This window comes from Euwallacea similis, chromosome 1, assembly GCF_039881205.1.
Source record: "Euwallacea similis isolate ESF13 chromosome 1, ESF131.1, whole genome shotgun sequence".
NCBI lineage: Eukaryota > Metazoa > Arthropoda > Insecta > Coleoptera > Curculionidae > Euwallacea > Euwallacea similis.
Window position 1 is genome coordinate 4,880,513 of NC_089609.1, and position 19,832 is coordinate 4,900,344.

The 19,832-nt window shown below is 37.3% G+C and overlaps 4 protein-coding genes across 17 annotated transcripts in view; 2 read left to right on the forward strand and 2 right to left on the reverse strand.

The window, feature by feature from the left end:
- Window positions 1–131: 131 nt before the first annotated feature.
- ImpL1 (Ecdysone-inducible gene L1) lies at window positions 132–3,203 on the forward strand. The gene is made up of 3 exons (XM_066405364.1): window positions 132–285; window positions 1,102–1,271; window positions 1,976–3,203. The coding sequence occupies exons 1-3, from the start codon at window positions 260–262 to the stop codon at window positions 2,116–2,118; spliced, it is 339 nt and encodes a 112-aa protein (XP_066261461.1). The 5' UTR covers window positions 132–259; the 3' UTR covers window positions 2,119–3,203.
- Window positions 3,204–4,925: 1,722 nt separating this feature from the next.
- Window positions 4,926–8,012, forward strand: ArfGAP3 (ADP-ribosylation factor GTPase activating protein 3). Of its 2 annotated transcripts, XM_066395696.1 has the most exons (10): window positions 4,926–5,114; window positions 5,283–5,474; window positions 5,527–5,655; window positions 5,816–5,929; window positions 6,047–6,181; window positions 6,240–6,433; window positions 6,486–6,621; window positions 6,695–7,048; window positions 7,279–7,458; window positions 7,669–8,012. In XM_066395696.1, exons 1-10 carry the CDS (start codon window positions 5,043–5,045, stop codon window positions 7,684–7,686), a joined length of 1,524 nt encoding a protein of 507 aa, XP_066251793.1. In that variant the 5' UTR covers window positions 4,926–5,042; the 3' UTR covers window positions 7,687–8,012. The 2 variants fall into 2 exon arrangements, with proteins under 2 accessions (XP_066251793.1, XP_066251801.1); XM_066395704.1 differs by lacking the exon at window positions 5,816–5,929 and having other exon boundaries at window positions 4,927–5,114.
- A 41-nt stretch (window positions 8,013–8,053) lies between these two features.
- On the reverse strand, window positions 8,054–9,067 carry LOC136412718 (uncharacterized). The gene is made up of 3 exons (XM_066395891.1): window positions 8,814–9,067; window positions 8,391–8,509; window positions 8,054–8,336 (listed from the first exon to the last, which is right to left on the reverse strand). The coding sequence occupies exons 1-3, from the start codon at window positions 8,842–8,844 to the stop codon at window positions 8,091–8,093; spliced, it is 396 nt and encodes a 131-aa protein (XP_066251988.1). The 5' UTR covers window positions 8,845–9,067; the 3' UTR covers window positions 8,054–8,090.
- Window positions 9,068–9,509: 442 nt separating this feature from the next.
- Window positions 9,510–19,832, reverse strand: part of LOC136412413 (uncharacterized protein CG43867) — a 50,435-nt gene continuing 40,112 nt past the window's right edge. For 4 of the 13 annotated variants that reach the window (XM_066395473.1, XM_066395513.1, XM_066395517.1 and 1 more), the window contains exons 4-17: window positions 16,413–16,535; window positions 16,069–16,266; window positions 15,838–15,983; window positions 15,459–15,660; window positions 15,052–15,406; window positions 14,427–14,591; window positions 14,146–14,369; window positions 13,830–14,006; window positions 13,616–13,777; window positions 13,347–13,565; window positions 13,028–13,258; window positions 12,133–12,490; window positions 10,919–11,823; window positions 9,510–10,811 (exon numbers count right to left, since the gene is read on the reverse strand). In XM_066395473.1, the coding sequence (XP_066251570.1) occupies window positions 10,347–10,811; window positions 10,919–11,823; window positions 12,133–12,490; window positions 13,028–13,258; window positions 13,347–13,565; window positions 13,616–13,777; window positions 13,830–14,006; window positions 14,146–14,369; window positions 14,427–14,591; window positions 15,052–15,406; window positions 15,459–15,660; window positions 15,838–15,983; window positions 16,069–16,266; window positions 16,413–16,535 (3,930 nt within the window). In that variant the 3' untranslated portion in view covers window positions 9,510–10,346. Of the gene's footprint in view, window positions 10,812–10,918; window positions 11,824–12,132; window positions 12,491–13,027; window positions 13,259–13,346; window positions 13,566–13,615; window positions 13,778–13,829; window positions 14,007–14,145; window positions 14,370–14,426; window positions 14,592–15,051; window positions 15,407–15,458; window positions 15,661–15,837; window positions 15,984–16,068; window positions 16,267–16,412; window positions 16,536–18,213; window positions 18,428–19,352; window positions 19,569–19,832 lie in introns of those variants that run through there. The other 9 variants (XM_066395491.1, XM_066395506.1, XM_066395496.1 and 6 more) reach the window with 9 other exon arrangements.

Genomic DNA, 19,832 nt, shown 5'->3' on the forward strand with positions numbered 1-19,832 from the left:
TAATTTCAAAAAATAAATTGTGGAAAATTTCCGGGTCGAAACGGACCGGAAAAAGTCGATATCGTTCACCTTGATTTAGCCGACCAATCATATTACACCAAAGCCAGCTTGCCCATGCGTCATTCGTCGCTTCGGGAATAATCGCTTTCTCTTTTTCTTTACGGTTCCGCTCGTTGTAGTACGTCGGCGTGCACGTTCCGTAGTTTTGCTTATTTTTTTGGGAAAAGCGTGAGAAAAAAAAACCAAAATCACCTCCACAATGGCAGACACTGAAACCTCGAAAACGTAAGTAAGAATTTTCGGTTTGTTGCTCGTAATTTCGGGGAAAACTTACGTGGAAAGTGGTCTTTGTTTTGGCGGCATACACACGGCAAAATGGCGGGTCCGCGGTGTGTTATGAGAAAAGCCGGTTAAATTCCGTTACAACCAGGTTCTTCGTTTATTTTTACCTGATGGTTGATTTAAGTAATTTTTGCCCTTCTAATGATCTCCTTCCCTAATTTTTCAGTCGGTTTTATATATGATTGTTGCTTTTAATTAAGAAAAACGTGCTTTTTGGCGCCTAATTGATGACCCATTTTTTCCACACATGTGCAAATATATCGCAAAAAGCAGTGCCCCATATTTCAAGCACTATTGAAATCTTAATGCTCAGTTGTTAAACAGTGACATAAACAAATATCAGGGTCAGATATTGACAACTTTATTTGGTAGATAATTTCTATACTGATAGAAATGTTTTATTTTTAATTTGATTTTTCCGATTCTTAGTCCCTTAGACTTGTGGGTGAATGCTTCGTTAAAATCTATCTACTTCTAAAAATTGAAATTATTTATTGAATAAAAAAATGATGGAATGTGTAATGACCAAGATAATATTTAGAAATAACTAAACAAGGTGATCTCAGATTGCTATTAGTGTGACAACAATGCATGAGAGGTAAATCGCTGATCAATTTTTGCACACTAAAATAGTTTGAAATATCTCTAGAGTATACATCAAAATATTTCAATGATTTGCCCCTGGATAATATATTTCTTTAAACATTAATAATGGTCAAGTAAAGTCATAATTTAACAATGTCAACTGTTTATATATAGTATTGAAGAAATCATTGAAGAGAAGAAAGTTGAGGAGAAGGAAAAAATAGCCGAGAAACCTGCAGCTGATGAAGCTAAAGCTGAGGAAAATGGAGAAAAGACCGAGAATGGTGATTCAAAAGAGGAATCCACAAAAGATTCTGAAGAAAAGGAGGAGGAACCTATCACAGGTTAGAAATATCTATTGACAATTGCTGGAATTGATAAGTATAATTGGTTTGTTGCAAACTTGTCACAATTTTACCTGTTATATATTTTTATGTGTCAGTTTTTCATTTCCTGATGATGTGAACTAAACCGCTAGGGAAGAGCTTTGCTAGTGTTGGCAGAAACCAAACAAATGATTCCTCATTTGTCATACTTGCAAAGTTAGTGGCCCTCTGTGCGCAAGATTATGAGAGCTGAGGGATTTGCCAAACTGCACAAATCTAGATATTTATAACTGCAAATATTGACCTTATTTTTGAGTATCCAAGTAATCTGAAAGTTTGCTTCTATTAATAAAACATGGGCGATTTTAAGTTCAGATTAAAGTGCCGTTGAGTTACATTATTTGCATTTTTAGTCAGTTTATTTACCTTCAATTAAGATCTGCAAACAATATTAGTTTTCCTTCACTTATCATCTTAAATATAAATATTATGTCATTTTGAAAAGCCAGAATATGTGATTGCTCATTTCTTAGGTAGAATGTGTGAAATAAATAATTAATTTGTTTTCTCTGACATTGATGTATTTGTGGATGTACTGAAATTTCACATTGTCACGAATAGCGATTCAAAATTTAAATGTCAATGAATATTTTTTTCTGATTTTTTTTCCCTTAAATCCACCATATTGTCATAAATTTTCATTAAAATTAACCATATTTCAGAGAAGTGTTCCATCAAAAGGAAATCTACCGGTGATGGCGTAGACGGCAAAGCCGAGTCCACGCCGGAAAAGAAGGCGAAAGTCGACGCACCCGCTGAAGCGGAGGCGAACGGTGAAGTAACGGAAGCGGAAGCGGCCGCTTAATTCTCACAGGAGCAAAAATACAAGGAAACAGTACGGACTGTTTTCTTGTATTTTAGCTGTCATTTGATTCGTAATTCCTTTTAAATGACATACACACAAAAATATAAATTGTATCGCAAAGCCAGATCTAATTCCGTGTGTACTTTAAGTTCAAAAATTACATGTAATAATAGGATTTAGCTTAAGGATAATTGCAATTGCTGTCCACTTTGGGGCGAGGCAGAAATTTGCAAAAAATGTAACAAAAAGTTCTCGAATATCAAGTGCGAATCAAAGGCAGTTTCTGGCTGGACCCAAAATGGTCCTAAATTGACCCACAGTATGTGTTTATTTTTCTTAACAAATATTGCATTTACGTTTAGGTATTTCTTGACAAAAGGGTGTTAATATTCCAGGTTGTTTTTCTGTTGTTTGTCGGCATTGTCCGATGATTATTGGTCTAGTGGTGCGCTTGTACTTATTCGTTTAATATAGTCCCCTAACCGACAAACGGAAGGTGTTTCTCATATAAGATTTAAGTATTGTGTTGTGAATACGTTTAATGTGTAAAGCGCTGCTCATGGGTGCAGTAGTGGTTGGTGTCCATGAGTCTCTCTTTAGAAGAGTGTTCAAATAGTTTCGTCGATAAAGTAAAAGTACGGTGAATCTCGAAGCCAGCTCTGCCATAACCTCACTAACAGGTTTCTAAATATGTGTTCATATCAAATTGTAAGATAGGACTAATTTTTTTACCACCTGCAGTTTAATTTTCTATTCTTGCTCTCGTACATAAACGTGGAAACTCGGCAATTTAAACCCAGATGATGGTAATTCTACTTGTAAAATGTCTGAATTTTTTGTGGCTAAAAATAATTAAAGTACACCATAAAGTGCAGTTTCCAGCTAGAATTGCCTGAACTGACTAACGAATTTTTTGTATTGTATAACTTAACAATTTTATTACTAGAAAAATTAAATAGTTATTAGACGTCAGTATTTTCTATATTAGTTATATCGTTCTTACATTTTCCGTAGTTGCGGTAGCCACAAAGTACAAAGCAGAATTGTATTTTCGTAGTGGTATGGCAATAAAGGGTTTATTTCCAGTTTTGTGGTTTTATTTGGTTGATCGGAGTAGCGTCGATTTATCGGAAATTCGTTTAAACGTTTTTGACCGCGGCATATCTATACTGTATTGTACGCCTACTGTGGAACCCAATCTCGCTGAAATCAAGGCACTCAATTTTTACTTCATATTTTTAGTGCAAAATTGTCATGTACGCTATTGGCTTATTAAAGACCAAATGATAGTAAAAATTATAAAAAAAATTACCAAAAAAAGTTCAGTTACTCTGGTTTCAAAATCATTAGGGTTCGAAACGTAAACGATGTCGATCAGCAGTAGCTAAGATGATTGTTTTTTTATTTAAATTGCTTTTGCCGATAATTTAAATAGACAGTTCTAATTTCATTGTTTTTCAGGTAATGTGAATCTTTTCATATTTAATTTCAATTGATTCTGGCTACGGCTAAAAAAGAACTATTATTTTGACTAAAAAAAAATGCATTAGGTTGCCGTCGTTTTCCGGTTTTTTATTGAATCGTGGCGCTAGGTATAAACCAAACTAATAATTAACTTGTAATAGCTAGTAACTAAACTTGTGAAAGTTTAAAATTATCCCTATACAACCATAATTTGATACTTGACCTTAAGGGCTACGATATTTTTAGAACAAGCAATTATTTTTTGAAGTAATCTAAATTGAAATTTTTTGTAAATTCAATTTGTTAAAGTGGAAAAATATAATTATTGACGTTTTAAAAACGGTTTTGAATTGTTTTTGCTTGAAGATTTCTTCGAGTCATACATTTAAATATGTACCTTTATTGAATAATCGTGACAACTAAATATTGGAACAGTGTAACAAGTGTTGCTTTTGTTTGCATTTTGGTTAAGAATTAGATGAATGCCGATTAATAAGCAATATTGCTAACAACATAGCTAACAGCACAAACCAAATTTGGTTGGCAATACGTCAAATAAGAAATAGTTATTCATAAAGTTAATCATAATAATGTTGCATAGAAAATCTACTACTCAAAAATTGAGAGCAATTATAATTGATTATTACCATAAAAGCAAAACTACGTGAAATAGCTGCGGAATTGTTTCTAGGAACGACCACTGTTTTTAATATAGTTACAGCAAACATTCATATTTGTGGTAAGAGTTCAGGTGAGCCAAAAATTGTATCTGATAGGAATTCGAGACAATTGATTAAAATATGTAAATCTTGCAGGAGAAACACCTTTCGAGAAATTACTGCAAGATGGAACAATGGAACTGGTATGAACGTTTCTAGAGAATGCAATCGAAATTACATCTACAAAGGTGTTTTAAACTTCTATAAAGTAAGATTGATATTAATTTTCGTGCAAATGTACAATTTTGTAGGCCAAAGATAATACATATATAATATATACATATATATAATAAAATAAATTAATGGCTAATTAAATAAAAAACCGTTACATTTAGGCTAAATCGAAGGTAATGTGGACGAAAAATAATAGGAGCAAAGTTATCCATAACGACGAAAGTAAATTTGATGTTTATGTAGGAGATTTTCGAAAATGTATTATTCGAAAAAAACTGAAGATTTGGCGCCATCAAAGGATGACTAGTCAAACTGGGAATTAAGTGTAGTTATTGTTTATTCATTAACATTCAAGTTTTCCGCATACTGGATGACGTACTATCTCTATGGCACATGTAAAGGACTCTATAATCTTAATATGATTTTTTTTGTTGACAATGATAGGTGTCAAAACTGATGTTTTGCCAAGTTGGAGAGGTTGGAGAAAGGTAAGAATTTGCAAGAAACTCTGGAGAAGTGAAAACAGAAAATTGTTAATTAAATTTTGATTAATTTGTATAATATAAAATGACTACTCAACTATCAAAAGAAGACATCGAAGCGGTTTTCCATAGATTAAGGACAATTCCTGCCAACAAGGTGAGTTTTTGTAAAAATGAAAAAAAATCTGGAGATGATCTCTTTTCCATGACGTGTCTTTTTTACCATAGAAATTCAAACTCCCCAAGAAAGGTAAACTTCCTTATATTTTAAACAAACGTTTGTCTTATCATTAAACTTAAAAACTAAAATCTTAAATCCCTGTAGGTTTGCTTTGACTGTGGAGTAAACAATCCAACATGGTCCAGTGTTACTTATGGTATATTTATATGTCTGGATTGTTCTGCTGTGCACCGGAGTTTGGGAGTTCACTTGAGCTTCGTACGTTCCACTCAACTGGACACAAACTGGACCCCATTACAGATAAGACAGATGCAGCTAGGTGGAAATACAGCAGCAGTAAGATTAATTAAAGATTTCTTTTGCTCTCTAGTAATAATGCTCTATACAGACGCAATTTTTCAACCTTCATAATTGCAACACCAATGATAGTCAAAAGAAATACAATTCCAGAGCTGCACAGCTTTATCGAGAGAAACTACATAAAGCTGCATTGGATTCATTAAAGACAAATGATCAGGTAATGTGTAATTTGTTTGAATCTTTGAAAAATATTCACTGCTTAACATGTGAAATTAATCAATACTCACCTTTTTTCTTAATTATTGTGATTTGTTTTTAATCTAATAACAGGAATGGCAAGGTAACAGTTGTGCATTATTTTGCAAATTACATTTCAGCTGCATTTCCATCATGAAAAGGAAGAACCTACAGTTAAGTCACAACCAGACTTTTTTGCTGAACATGAGGATTTTGGAACCATTAATTTTTCTGACAATACACAGGGAGTAAAAGTAATCTTTTATCACTACTTTTTTTAAAAATAAAATGCATGTTTGTTGTTTAATTTATACTTATCTAAGTACACACAAAATAATAATATGTTTATGCTAAAATTGTATTTTCTATAGTTAAATGACTCAGTTAAGTCCAAACCAGCCTATACTCCAAATTCCGCTGGGGAAAATTTAAGTTCTCCAAGCAGTGGGCTAGAGCCTAGAAAGTCTACTCTTGGAGCCAAAAAACCAGCAGCTAAAAAATCCACTGTAAGTGATAAGAACAAGGAATCAAAGGAAAAATTCCTATTGCATTTTGTTTCTTTAGCTCGGTGCTAAACGCAGTGGTTTAGGAGGCGGTTTGGGGGCAACAAAAGTCAAAACTGACTTTGCAGCAATAGAAAAAAAAGCAGAACTAGCTGCAGAGGAGGAAGAAAAAGGCAGAATTGCACTGGAAAAAGCGACAAAGACAGCAATAGAAGAGGCAGAGAGGACTGAAGCTGCATTGAGGCTGGCCTATAAGTATATGAGAGTCAAAAATTGCCAGACAGTATTTGATACTCTCTGTTTTAAGGGAGAGGGAAGAAACAGCTAAAAATGTATCTGCAGAAAAGGCGGCCCAAGTGGAGAGATTGGGAATGGGTGTTTCTAAAGGATCAAGAGGAGGAGTGTCTCATTCAGCAATTGGGGATATGCAAGTCATCGAACAGGTAGATAGGAATTTTTAATTACAGAAAATTGTCTTCATAAACACAATCATTTTTCTTAAATAATTAATAAAAGGAGAAACCAGCTTCAGCCTCCAAAACAATAGACACCCTAGGACGATTGACCCTAAGCGACGGACCCGACTACTTTGACGACTACATTAATGGCTCCGGTGTCTATTCCTCCTCATCATTGAGCAACAAAGATAGTTGGGTCGTAGTAGACGATCCTCCAGAACGTGGGCGCAGGTCTCCGATTGAAACTGTCACAGAAAAATCTCGCAACCGCCCCCCAAGGAACCAAATCCCTGATGTGAGCACTGATGAGGCTCAGAGAAAATTCGGAAACGCTAAAGCGATATCTTCGGCCCAGTTTTTCGGGGATGAAGAGACGGACTCAGAGGCGAAATCCACCCTTAATAGATTCCAGGTAAGGGTGACTTTGAAAATGCTTTAAATGTAAATTTTTGGCAAATTTGAAGGAGTCGTTTTGAAATCGAAAAATGTCAGGTAGAAAGCAAACTCGTTTGATACCACTCTATCAATAATATGTGTCTGTACTTTTTAAATATCCTGCGGACGATATAAAATATGGAACGAAAATGTATACATTCCGACAACAATCTGGCATAATTTAATCTTTTCCATTTATTTATATAGGGATCAAACAGCATTTCCTCTGCCGAATTCTTTGGACGAAACGAAGAATCCAGAGCCGGTTCTTCAATGCACATGCCCGCTTATGACTTGGAAGACGTCAAGGAAAGTGTACGTCAAGGAGTCACCAGGGTGGCCGGCAGACTGGGGTCATTGGCCAATGGGTTAGTTTCTTCAATACAGGTAAGTCCAGTTGAAGGTTTGATTAAGCGCAAGGTGATTTCGGCGTTAGCTCCTACTGTGAGTTGCCTTGATATTTCTGAGCCTAGAGGCAATATTTTGTTTCAGAACTTGTTCACTTTTTCCCAACATTTGCCTCATTCTTGTCTAGTACTTTGTCCATTTTATTCTTCTTTCTTTTCCCTCCACCATTCGTGATTTCCTGTGTTGCAGGACCGCTACGGATATTAGCAACAGCCGACTTGGCTTAAAACAGCCATTACTTGATGTAAACAAAGGCCCTGCGGACATTATTTTGTAACTTTATTAATTTTGGTTAATTTAGGTTTTATAAAAGTGTAGTTTATACGGAATTTAATAATATATTTTATCTTCTGGAACAAGAATAAAAAATCTGACAAGCCTTCTTTTAGGACTTTTTAAGCTTGATTAAGTAGTTTTCCGTATAATTTTTCCTACGTTATCTATATCCAATGTGTTAAAGCTTCCTAGAAATAATGACATGTAAATAAATATTAGCAATGATTATTGTAAATATACAGAGGTGGAAGAGATAAGTCTTTAATTGCTATTCAAAGTGTTTGTCCTTTTAATCATATAAAAATACGTAACATTCTAATACCTATGAAAACTAATTAAATTTTATCTTTATACTGAATTTGCTGAATTTGGGAAATTATCTCTAAAGAAGATTTTGAACTAGATTTCGTCGATTTGTTCTTCAGGATCAACTCCGAGGGATCTTCTTTACAAGTGGGAAATGCCAAGTCACTAGCCCTTCTAAAGAGCTCAAATTTTTCATTCAAGTGCCTTAACTCTTGTGAAGATGCAGTTCGGCATGAAGACGTTTCTTCATTGTCATAGTTATCTTCATCTACCTCCTAAAATCGCATATTTTAGTAGTTTGTGAATATGTGAATACAACCATAACTCACTTTTATCTCTGAAAAGGTCACAGGCTGGGTGCGATACCTCGACGACCCCCCTTTGCGTTTCTTCGGTACCACTCTCCTATGTAATCTGGATAAATGTTCTGGATATACAGTGTCTGTGCCTGAAATTAACCACATTAATTCCTTTCGCCCACTCTGCTTTGTATTATTGTCCAAACAACGATTTGTTATTAAACAAAGACAAGTTGAAAACACGCGCTGTTAGTGCGTTAAACTCGCCTTCCCAGGAAAATTAAGCAAAACAGTTATTTTAATCTCATTTATTTTTAATCGGCGAAGTTTTAGGCCAAGACACTATTATCGATTTCTCTACGTGGGCAATACAAAAGTCTCTAAACTGCACTATTAAATATCTATTTATACCCCTATTCCAGTTTAAAATAGGTCAAGGCTCAGGTGACTTACTTGACAGGTTGGAATTAGATCCCGAGGGCATTTTGTTTGTGTGAAAGACCAAATAATCGGTATAAGTTACAAGCACACTCGGCACGCGATATTTTCACTTTAGCTGGCTTTAGAGCCAAGGCGATACTTGGACAGTAAGCGCTTTGTTCATAAACCGTAAAACTCGCCGCTAATTTTAAGTAAGACGTCCGTCTCGCTTCGAGCAAGCTCGCGACCCTTGTATTCAAAATAGTTCGGAAAATTGATGCTGAAAACATTTTCCAAGCGCATCCTTTAATTTGTATATACCCACGCTACGTGTGTTTATCAGCGAGGAAGACGTCAGGCTACGTGTTGTCTTCGCTAGTTCAAATTACTTAGGAAATGTACGAACATTTCAATACGGCAATTGAAATGCATAGTTTTTGATCAACTTATCGACGAAAGATTTTCTATTCATTGTGACAACACTGTAAACAGATGTAGCAGTCACATGATGTCCATTTCAGCCAACTAGAGGCAAAGAATGTTACTGTTGAAGCAGTACAGCGTTGACACTAACTTATAATTTTGGGTATTTTTCCGAGCTATAATACAGAGTGTCAATGTTTCGTGGTAAACGTACGGTACTTGTTCCACTTATTGTTCAATTAGGATCTATGGTTTTCGCAGCACCGAGGTCAATTTTTGTGGAGAGACAAGTAAAACCACCCCACCTAAAATTAACATGTATATTTATAAAAGGTAACTTACACGTTGATATTCCATATCAAACGAGGTTTGTTATATAAAATTCGATCTAAAATTTTCGAGTTACACTATAGGTAAAAGAGTACACAGATGGTGAGTATTTTACAGAAATGAGTCGTTTAATCAGTCAAGCAAATAAACACGTATCTGTATATTCACCAACTCGTCAGAAACTACTAATTGGTAGGTAATTATTTTCAGAACCGTAATTAAAAATTGTAAGAGAGGTCTATAGAGCGAATTTTACTTAAGCACGCACTTGAAAGCAAAAAAACTGAACGCAAAAATTAAGTCCACAACTTCAAAAATATTGTCAAACACATTCTCGCATATAACTAATAATCTATCATTCATAGAGTATCGCACTGGATACCTACATGCTCACTAGTTTATTAATAAATAGGACTAGATATTTCGATACATTTTATCCATGGAACAGTCCCCGTTTAAAGTAATTAAACATGTGATGTCTCATTAAAACACGAGTTTATGCATATCCTAACCTATCTATTAGTTAAAGCTATAGTATTTAACTTGACTGCTATATATGTAGTTTCGGTGTTTTTGTACTGTGATAACACATAATTACCATAGAAATTAGTAATCAAGTTGTCTTTAAATTAATAGCAGTTATAGCATTGTTTATGCAATATTCCTTAAATGTTTGTGACGTTATAATTGCTAGCAGATTAGCGTTGGTTGTGTAGCTCAACAGAATCACCATTTAAATAAAACCACTATTGTTGTATTCTCGCAACGAACTCATACTTACAACCGTTTACACGCCAAGTGTTCGACCGAGTATCACGCAAGTCCGGAATCGACGTGCGTGCGACGTTTCGATTCTGCGCGCTGCACTCCATGATCAGGGGTCGATTTCAAAATGTCCGGCTGCGATTGATTAACCAAAGTCTGACTGATAATTGATTGATTGACCACCGATTGATTAACTGACACCATTGTGCCCCTGCTGAGGGTCCCTAATAACGGAGTACCCGGGTTGGTAATCAGTAAATTCATGTAGTCGGCAATCAAAAGCGTCAATTCGAGAATCTTCGGTTTACTGAGGGTGAAAATGAGTTTTTGGGACGGTTGCTGATCGTTTTGGGTGACGACTAGCATGAAGTCTTCTTGGCAACCTCCGAATGTGAGCACGTTGGTGTAGGGGTAGCGGTGACGCTGCTGCATGGTGGCCAAATCTAGGGCGGTTATTGAGTCCTCATTGACTGCAAGCCATAGCATTGGAGAGTCTTGCTGTCTTAGTTTGGCCTAAAGACATATTTTCTTGTTAAATAAAGAGTTTCAATACGTAACAAGTTGGAAACAAATCTTATTTATAGTTTATTCATAATCGCTCTGCATTCGGTTATTATTACCTGAAATAATGTTGCTCCGAAATAGGGCCATTTCCTGGTGCAAGTCAAATAGATCCTCACGCAATCCAGCTGAGTTCTCCCTTTGAGCGCTCTCCATTTGGCTAAAAGCTTCGCTTGCAATTCCGCCAGCCCATCTGGATTTAACTGGTCCCTGTACCGGTACGGATAAAACTTATCAATGGCGTTAAGTGCCTGATTGGAATGGGCGGTCAAGATCCCGTGGACATTATTCAGGGCGCTTAAAGTGGACGAAGTGTGCAGATTCGCTGGAGGGCTAAAAGTCCCGTTCACGGTAGCTTTAGGGGTTGATTTAACGGTTGAAGTAGTTGCCTGGGCATTGAGGGTGTTGTTGGCACTTGCCGCTTTTGCACTTCCTAAAGGACAGTCTCCCACGTCCAATTGCGCCATTAGCGCTGCCAGTTCCAGTGCCAAATCCCTGCTCAAAGGAAATCTTCCGGCTACAATTTGTTTGTTAATCTGGTAGCAAAGCAGCAGCCGTTCTTTATCAGTTTCCAATCGCGCGCTATTCTTCCACCAAAGCCGATTTTTATAGGTCATCCTAATTACTTTACTATTTTCAAATTTTCCCAGCCCCTTTTCCCTTAGAGCGATTTCCCATTTGGAAATTAAGTCGCAAAGCTTGGCATTGGGATCTAAAGTGTGCTCCAAATCCTTCTCTATAGGATCATCGCTAAAGAGGGAAAAACCATTATTCATTCTACAGCCAATTTCATGAGCTAGAGTGTCCTGGAACTCCTTGATCGTTGTGGAACCATCGAAGCTGGTAATGTGGTAAGTGCCGTTGAGTAAGTGCACAGGCATGGAGTGAGGCAGAGAGTGGTGTTGGGGATTTTTCATTAAAATGCTTAGGACTTCCATGCGACTCGGTTTAAGTTCTCGGCCACCTACAGCAGTAGTTTTATGTATATTACCTGAACTAACCTGTTAGAGGATACTAAAGGGACAAATCTATTTTTAGTGGATTTTTAAAATTTCGAGTTATACGCACTGAACCCAATCTGTAAAAATGGCAATACTACAATATTCTTTTGTTTAAAATTGATCAAGGCTGGTAAGATAATTAAGGGAAGTGACGCAAGCAGTCATGGTTCAGATTGGTACAAGAGGCCTTAAGTTTTGTTAGGTGCGACGAAATTTGACAAAAAAATTCGTAGAATTTACTCGGTTGAATATCTTTTCTTATAACTTATTACCTGCAACAATGGTCCTCTCCAACGCCCTCTCGCAATATGAAGCATACTTCCCGCACTCGGTCTTGTTATCGGCATTCCTCTGTAAATGCAGCTTCAAAAACCACAACAACCTGGAGGATTTGGGCACAAACAGGCTGACGGCCAATGCTAGTAACTGCCAGCCCTGCATCAACGTGTACATTGGAGGACCCTTCGAGTCCTTGTGCTCCTTAAAACACTCCTTGTGCTCCCGGAACTTCTCTTCTTGCGCCGCCTGTATATTGGACAATGCGATTTGATCATCAGACGCTGTACTGTTTATGCTTGGAGTGTTCGTTTCGCACGAGAACAGACTTTGCGTGGCGCAAAGCAGCAGTTGCTGAAAAGATTATTGGTGTTTCGTTTCGGGGGGCACAGAAAAACTAGAACGGATGCAAAATGCTAACAAGGCACAGATAATGAGAAAATGTGGGATACGTGTGATGTTTGTTGCTTGTCCTTGCTGCGATCAAGTGTGATTGTAAGCTGAACGATGAATAACATAGATTAACTGCATCTTCTAATGACTAGGAGAGAGAAGCATGGAGATAAGGAAAATAATAGAATAAAAAGAAACACCAACATTCTTTATGAGAAAAGAGTAGATGAAAACATTTCAGATCTAGCACATTGAAATTTTAATTTACAATCATGCAAAAACATAATGTTCTAAAACTTTCTCAACAATCTAATTTACTTTGAAATTTTAGGATGTACATGCATGGTACCTGTGGCGATTCAGACATTTCAGTGACTATACCCTGTATATTACATTTTAAAATCTACAGCATTCCTGTACTACTGCAAATAATACCAAACTGCTACATAATCACTCGGAAAATTGAATATCAACGTAAAGAAAAAAAGCTCGACTTACGCCTTTCTTAAACAATTTTTGTGTGGGTACCTGCACTCCTAACTTGGGTAATGGGGCGCTCTTGCTAGTTTGCTTGATGAGGGCGCAAATGAGCTCTGCCTGCAGTTCCGGCATGTCCAGACAGAGTTGTAGGGCGTTCTGAGCCAGAACCACGTGGTAATCGATTCCCGCCTGGTCCACAGCAGCTGAGAGGAAGAGCTGGAGGCTTTTGAACAGTTTTATTGCTTCAGTCTGTAGGAAAATCACCTCGTTGGTTAGATGTTAAAAATTTTTATCCGAGTTCTTTTTAGTAAGGTATTTATTGACTACGAATTCTTACTTGTAATGCCTCAGTCGGAAGGCTGGTTAATGGAAAATAGGACGGTACGGCACCATCTTTAGTGCAAGGCACATGCAGTAGAACTGGGTGTCTCCAGAGGACGCAATTAGGCTCCCCATCAACCTCCATGAGTTTGTGAATGAGCTGCTCATATTGAGTTCCCGTATTCGGACCTCCGCCGCTTGCCACTGTGAGGTGATACAGCCAAGCGTCTCTTTCCTGACATTTAACTTTACTTTCTGGTTTCTGCTTAAAAGAACTGCATATACCTGTTTCCCTGGACATAGTAAATATGTGGGCCCAGTGTTATTGGGAAAAATTCCTATGGTTAAATCTGGCTGTTCCGAGTCCCTCTCCTCAGAATCTGAGTCTGATAAATGCTCCACTTCTTCAACTCGAGCTTCTCTCATGTTGATTTGCCCATGCGGAGTCTAAAAAATTACTGTTATTAATTTTATATCTAATTAATTTGCGAGTAATTACGGTGTCTGAAGGAGATTTGAAGTACAAAAACATCTTCCCAATTAAAACACACCAGCAGCGCTTCGCGTGCCCGTTTTTTACTTTGGTCACCCATCCCTGCACCGAAGGTTTATTTTCTTCTTTACTAAGCAGTATTTTCGTAGCGTTTCTTCGTTGCACGTTCTGGAGTAATCTCACCTAAACAAAAATTGATTTAAGGAGGTACTTTTTCCAAAATGTCAGCAAAGAAAGATAACCCAACTTCGGAGAACATTAGCCTAATCGCTCCTGCAGCCATCAATCACAAGGGATTTTTTTAATTAAGTTCGACCCTTACCCAGTCTTCCATGGCCGTAATCGTATCGGCCGTTAAGTAATACGTCTTCTTCCCAGTGTCAATTTCGAAGGTGTTCGAGCCCTCCGCCCTCGTGATCCGGCACACTTCGTCTAAAACGATCTGCCCTTGGGGTTTCCTATTGATGTCGCTCTGACTCTTGTAGTAAGTTAATACTCCATTTTTTAACACGAACCATTTTTTCCGCCACGTTTTCAGTTTCCCACCTTGCAAAGAAAAATGTTGTGCAAAAATACTACGTCAGGAAAGTTGTTTTTTCTTACCTAATTTGGCTAGAGACCCGCACTTCTCTAAACTTTCAATTCTCTTTGGACTGTCGAAATAGGAAGCTCTGAGCATCATTGAGGACTCTAAACTAACTGTATCACAACTGAGCGCATCTGGAGGCACGGCGTAATCGTCCGATAATCCAGACTCGAAAGATATATCTGAAAGTTTAGGATGCCAAAAATTCACATTTAGAATCTCAAAAAAACCCATTTAAAAATTAGACAATTTCCAACGTCTCTACACAATTCTTTACTCATAAATGGAATCAATGCCTAACTTGTAATTCAAAAAGTGTTATTTAAAAAAAAAACATTGAACCGTGGGAGAGAGCACCTTATGAAGAATATTAGAGTGATAAAGACGGCGAGTTTCCTAATTTATCTTGTGTGACTGTTCCTTATTTCTCCAACAAATGAGCGTTTTTATAACGTCAAAAATGGCAAATTATTACGTGTGAATCAGATTGGTTAGTGTTTACTTGAGTCAAAACCTGGCGAAAAAGAATTTGTTTGGTTCAGATACTCTCAAGAATCTGTCGAAGGAATTCGCGTCATTTTAAGCCGATTTAACTTCTAATTCTTACACAATACGCAATACAAGAAAAAAATCAGTTCCTACCTCTAGTCTTGCTTTTGCTAGGAGAGCCACTGCTACTAGACCCAGTCCTCTTTCCTGGACTTGAAGCTGAGGTTTCCCCTGAACTCCTGCTATGAGTATTAGTTCCATCTACTGCCTGTAATACCAATTTAAAATCTACAAAAACTTTGCAGTCTTCAAATCTCACTTGCGTATTATTTCCCTCCCCATCACTAGAGTCATCGGAAGAATCGCCCGTAAAGGGCATAGAGCGAATCTGACTAGCCCTACCCTTCACGGTAGCGTACACAGGGACGGGGATGTCTTGATAACCTGCTTGTTCTGGACCTATATCGCTTGGAGTTGTTCCTGTTAGGGTCAGACCATCAGCTGCCACCTTAATCGAGAGAAGTTATACATTTTCTAATAACAGTAAAAATGAGCCTTACTTGGTATATTCGATCTTCCCAACTGGGAAATCTATGTAGGGGGGGAGTAGGGGCTCTAGGCCATGGGACTTTCTCCCTGCTTGGGGTGTAGATTTCCGCATAATCATGGGCCAAATCGGGATCACTAGCGCTACTACTAGGAATCCTGGCGATGCTCAGATTATCCACCGCAGCCCTCAATTCGTCTGCCAGTGGATCCATGCTAAGCAACAGAATATTACATATTTTCCTTTAATTTAGAAATCAGAGTGGTATTAGCATCACACTGTCTATAGTTATCTTTAATTGTTTTAATAAATATGGATAATATCCAACAGATGTCGTTTTATTAAATTCGAGTTCGTACCTTACTGCTTGTACATTGTAGGCTAATTCTTACCTAGAATTATTAGTAGTACCAAAATTAACACTGGTTACAAGAGTACTCGGCACTGCAGGCTCAAAATTGGTATTTGTTGATATACAAACAGACTGATGCCTTCTGTGCTTGGTGCTGCTATAGGTGGAAGTGGTCGACAGTGGTAACTAAAAATTTAATTATACCTCATCAATGCTTCGTCGAATTTCAATACCAACACAAACACTGCTCAAAATAGCTGCATATAGGTACCTTTTTCTTATTTACCTGACGCGGTTCTGGCGATCCACTTTCGGAACGTCGCCTATCGGCCAGAGCCAAATGGTTCTTTAGGAGCTCGAGCTGTTGATTGCATTTGATGTTCTGTTCCCTGAGGTGTTGGTTCTGCTGCTCCAACTCTCGGAGTTTATTGGTAACCCATTCTTTGATGCGAGCAGCCTTTGCTTCCACCTATATAGGAACAACCATACGCTAAGCAATTATAATGTTGCAAATCTTGTAAGTAAAATTTAGGGTAGAAATATTCCGCCCAGTTATTTGTTATTTGAATTTGTTATTGTGAAGAAAATTGAATTAGTTCGGGTTACAAAACCAACCTGTCTGGCGTCCTGCAACCGCAGCTGTCGCTGCTCTTCTACTTCTCCTTCCAGTCGATGAATTTGCGCACTGCCGGCGTCACTCTGAGAGGACCATGCCAGCTTCTGTTCCATTATTCGTACCTGCAACCAACATACACATTATTGAAACAACTATAAAAAAAACATTGCAAAATCCTCCTTAAAAAAATACGAATTTCGGAGTTATTCATGACATTACCACCACGAGTTCTTCCCCCAACGGTCGTATAACTTGAACATCTGCCACACCACACAGATACGAGATCTGCATGTGAAATGTTAATGTAATGTCCTTAAAGGGTCAAAGAAGTGTTTACAATCAGTTCTGAGTGTGACTTACCGAAAAAAATAATAAGCACAGTTTTGTTGTAGTAGATTCGTACACTTCATCAATGAACTGATAAATGAGATGATTGAGGATACCAATAAGTAGCTGTTTATATTTTTTATCATTGTGGTTTATTCACGTTTCTCCACTGATTCATGTCAGAATAAGACTGTTTGTCTACAGTACATTAATTGATTTGTCATTTTTTCGATTGTGTAAATACCGCGGTGAGATAAAAGTAATATATGATAACATCCCTAGAGCTGGAAATATCCATGTCAAATCCGTTTTAGTTTGTAAATTTCATGAGAATTTATTAAAAGTTCCCTGCGACTAAAGGTTTAGAGATTTGCCATGCACAAAAGCAATTGTAGAAGATTTATTATTGTGCTCCACTCGTGGAGGTATTGATCTGAAGAGAGTTTAAGGGCCTTAGACTTAGACATCACTTAGCCAAACCAAGCGTAGTAAACTCTAAAATCGAGAACAGCGTGCTTTTATGTGCTTTTAAACGGTTATGTTGTGCAAATGGGAAATAAACCGGCAATATTCACCGAATTTTTATTGAAATTGGGAAAGAGCATTTTCATGTAAAGCTCAATAATACCTGAAGTAAATTCCAACCATACTTCTTTTCTTTATTAACATTTAAAATGCACATATTCTTGTCGAATATAGAACTTATTGCCAGGAAGATTTTATTCATCCAGACGGAAAAAAGCGGAGAGGCGAGCTCTTAAAATAATCCAGACGTACGGCACTTAGTGTAATGACCCATAAACTCCAGTTATGAGCAATCGGAATTAGTCTTCTTTGCTCCTATACGAATCCGGCTGTCACGCACACACATGTTGTTAAATTCAATTAAAGAACGTTAATTAAAATTATTGACTGCAATAAACACTATTCTTTTGATCTCCACCATTAAATTTGAGGCAAAAAAGTTTGTAGCTCACCAGCTTTAAGAGTGTTTTTTTTTGCGAATAGTAAGTTTGATAGGAATTTTTTTTTACTCATAGGTTAAAAGTCGTGGGCCAATTAAAGGATTAATGGTTAGATCAATCTATAGGGCCCATAACTCATGAAAATGTCAACGTCGTAATTAATTTTTATCTTATAATAATGGTTAAATTGGCAGAAAAATGTATCATATTCTGGATAAAATGGCGAATGCAGAGTTTGCTGATTAAATCGGAGATATGTGTTAAAATGTTTATGGATATAATTTATGTTCGCGTGGACCTTACCCCACAGGTACTATACGTTCGTTACTGCTTAAAATGCTTAATACGCAGTACGTCATTGGCGTATCACAATATTTTAATACTTTGGAATTTTCCAAACCCAAATTTCCCGTTTTATTTTTTTTCTTTTACAGAAAAGAAAATCAAATTAAAATACATATACAGAGTGTTTCTTTTGGTTATTACTGAATGTAGATAGAAGGCTTACCGAGACACATCGGGTTTTTTTCGGCTAAAAACCCCATGGTTATGAGCACACACACGCACGCATACACACAAAAGCAGTAAAATCCTATTTCCTCTTCTCGTGGTGCGAAACTGTAGAACTAAATCGAGATTTGAGATGCGGCAGGAGCGTCCCGACGGCGACGTTTCGGCGCTGCTGTCACAAAACTTCCCCGAGAGAACCCCAACTTTCTGTAGGCATCGGTCATCGCCTCTTTGGTTGGGATTGTTTGTGTGTACTTCACAAGGAGCGCCATAAGCGGCAACACGTGGATTTTGCTCCACGGGTTGAGAAGAATGCGTCATGAATATTTGAGTCCATGATTCTGACGATTATCACCAAAAAATAATGGTTTAATTAGGAAAATTTACGCGAACAATAGACAGTGATAATGGGTAGGATTTATGCATAATATGGGATATTAAATAAGGACCATTGGTGAAAGTTGCTTGCATCATATGTCGAATATGGAGGGTGAGTTGGTAGGGAAAAAATGAAATAGGGTTGTCCGTATTAGTCATTGCTCATTCGTTGTTATCGGTGCACTAAAAGGGGTCACTGGGGAGCTTTCCCTGTTGCCAAATTAATAGCAAAAGCAAGCCAAAATAATGTGTCTAAAAAGACAACTTTACGTAAATTATCAAGCTCATAAAGTGCATTTACAGCCTAAACAAAGAAAACCGCAGTTTGGCACAACTCCAAGTTATAGAGGCCCTTAAACTTGGGCACTAATGACAGTTCTATTTTCAGCAGGAAATTGATTAGAAGAGTTTCTATCAGAGTCATCTCTTAACGATGGTTATTTCTTCGTGCAAATCTCTTTGCTGTTTTGATCTATGTATCATTTCTCAACGTTCACTTCAACGCTCCCCGACACCCGCCTATAAATAACTTATCACGGAAATATGGAGGTCAGTTATCTAATCAATACATTCCAAAACAAAATCTCCATTTGCGGCAATTTTAACTGAATCTGTTTGAGTTTATTATTGTTTATATCTCTTTAATTTGTTTAGCAATTATTTATTCTTAGATACATTCGAATATAGAGAGAGAAAACTTCTACACATTGCATCCTCTTTTTAAACTTATAGAACAATGATAGAAAACTACCTACTTACATTACAAAAGCCTCCATCCAACTGAAAATAACCCCCACAAACAGAACCGAAAAACTGAACCCGCAAAATGAAAACCAAACGCGAATTTCTTATGTTTTTCTGTCAGCTGAAAGACGCCATTGCCGACAACGGCGTCGCGGACGTCGAGACGAAAAATAATCAATAAAAGAGCGATAGCGAAAGTTAGAAACGGTCGCTAGGCAACCCTCGGGCCGATTTCATCCCTCTACACGCTGAACGTATTTAGGGGTGGCCCCCATATAATGAAGTGATATTTTTTTGCACGTGCGTTTAAGCTGGCTCTGATTGTCATTTTTAACCGATGCCCATTATAATTGAAAAAAAAGGGCGATTTTAAAGAGAAGCAGAGAAAATGTGTTTATTTTCTTATTTTTCCAGTATATTTTTGTACATTAGGAATGTGGCAAATATCTTGACACTATGGTGAAGTAAAAGTACCCTTTCCATGTACAGGATATC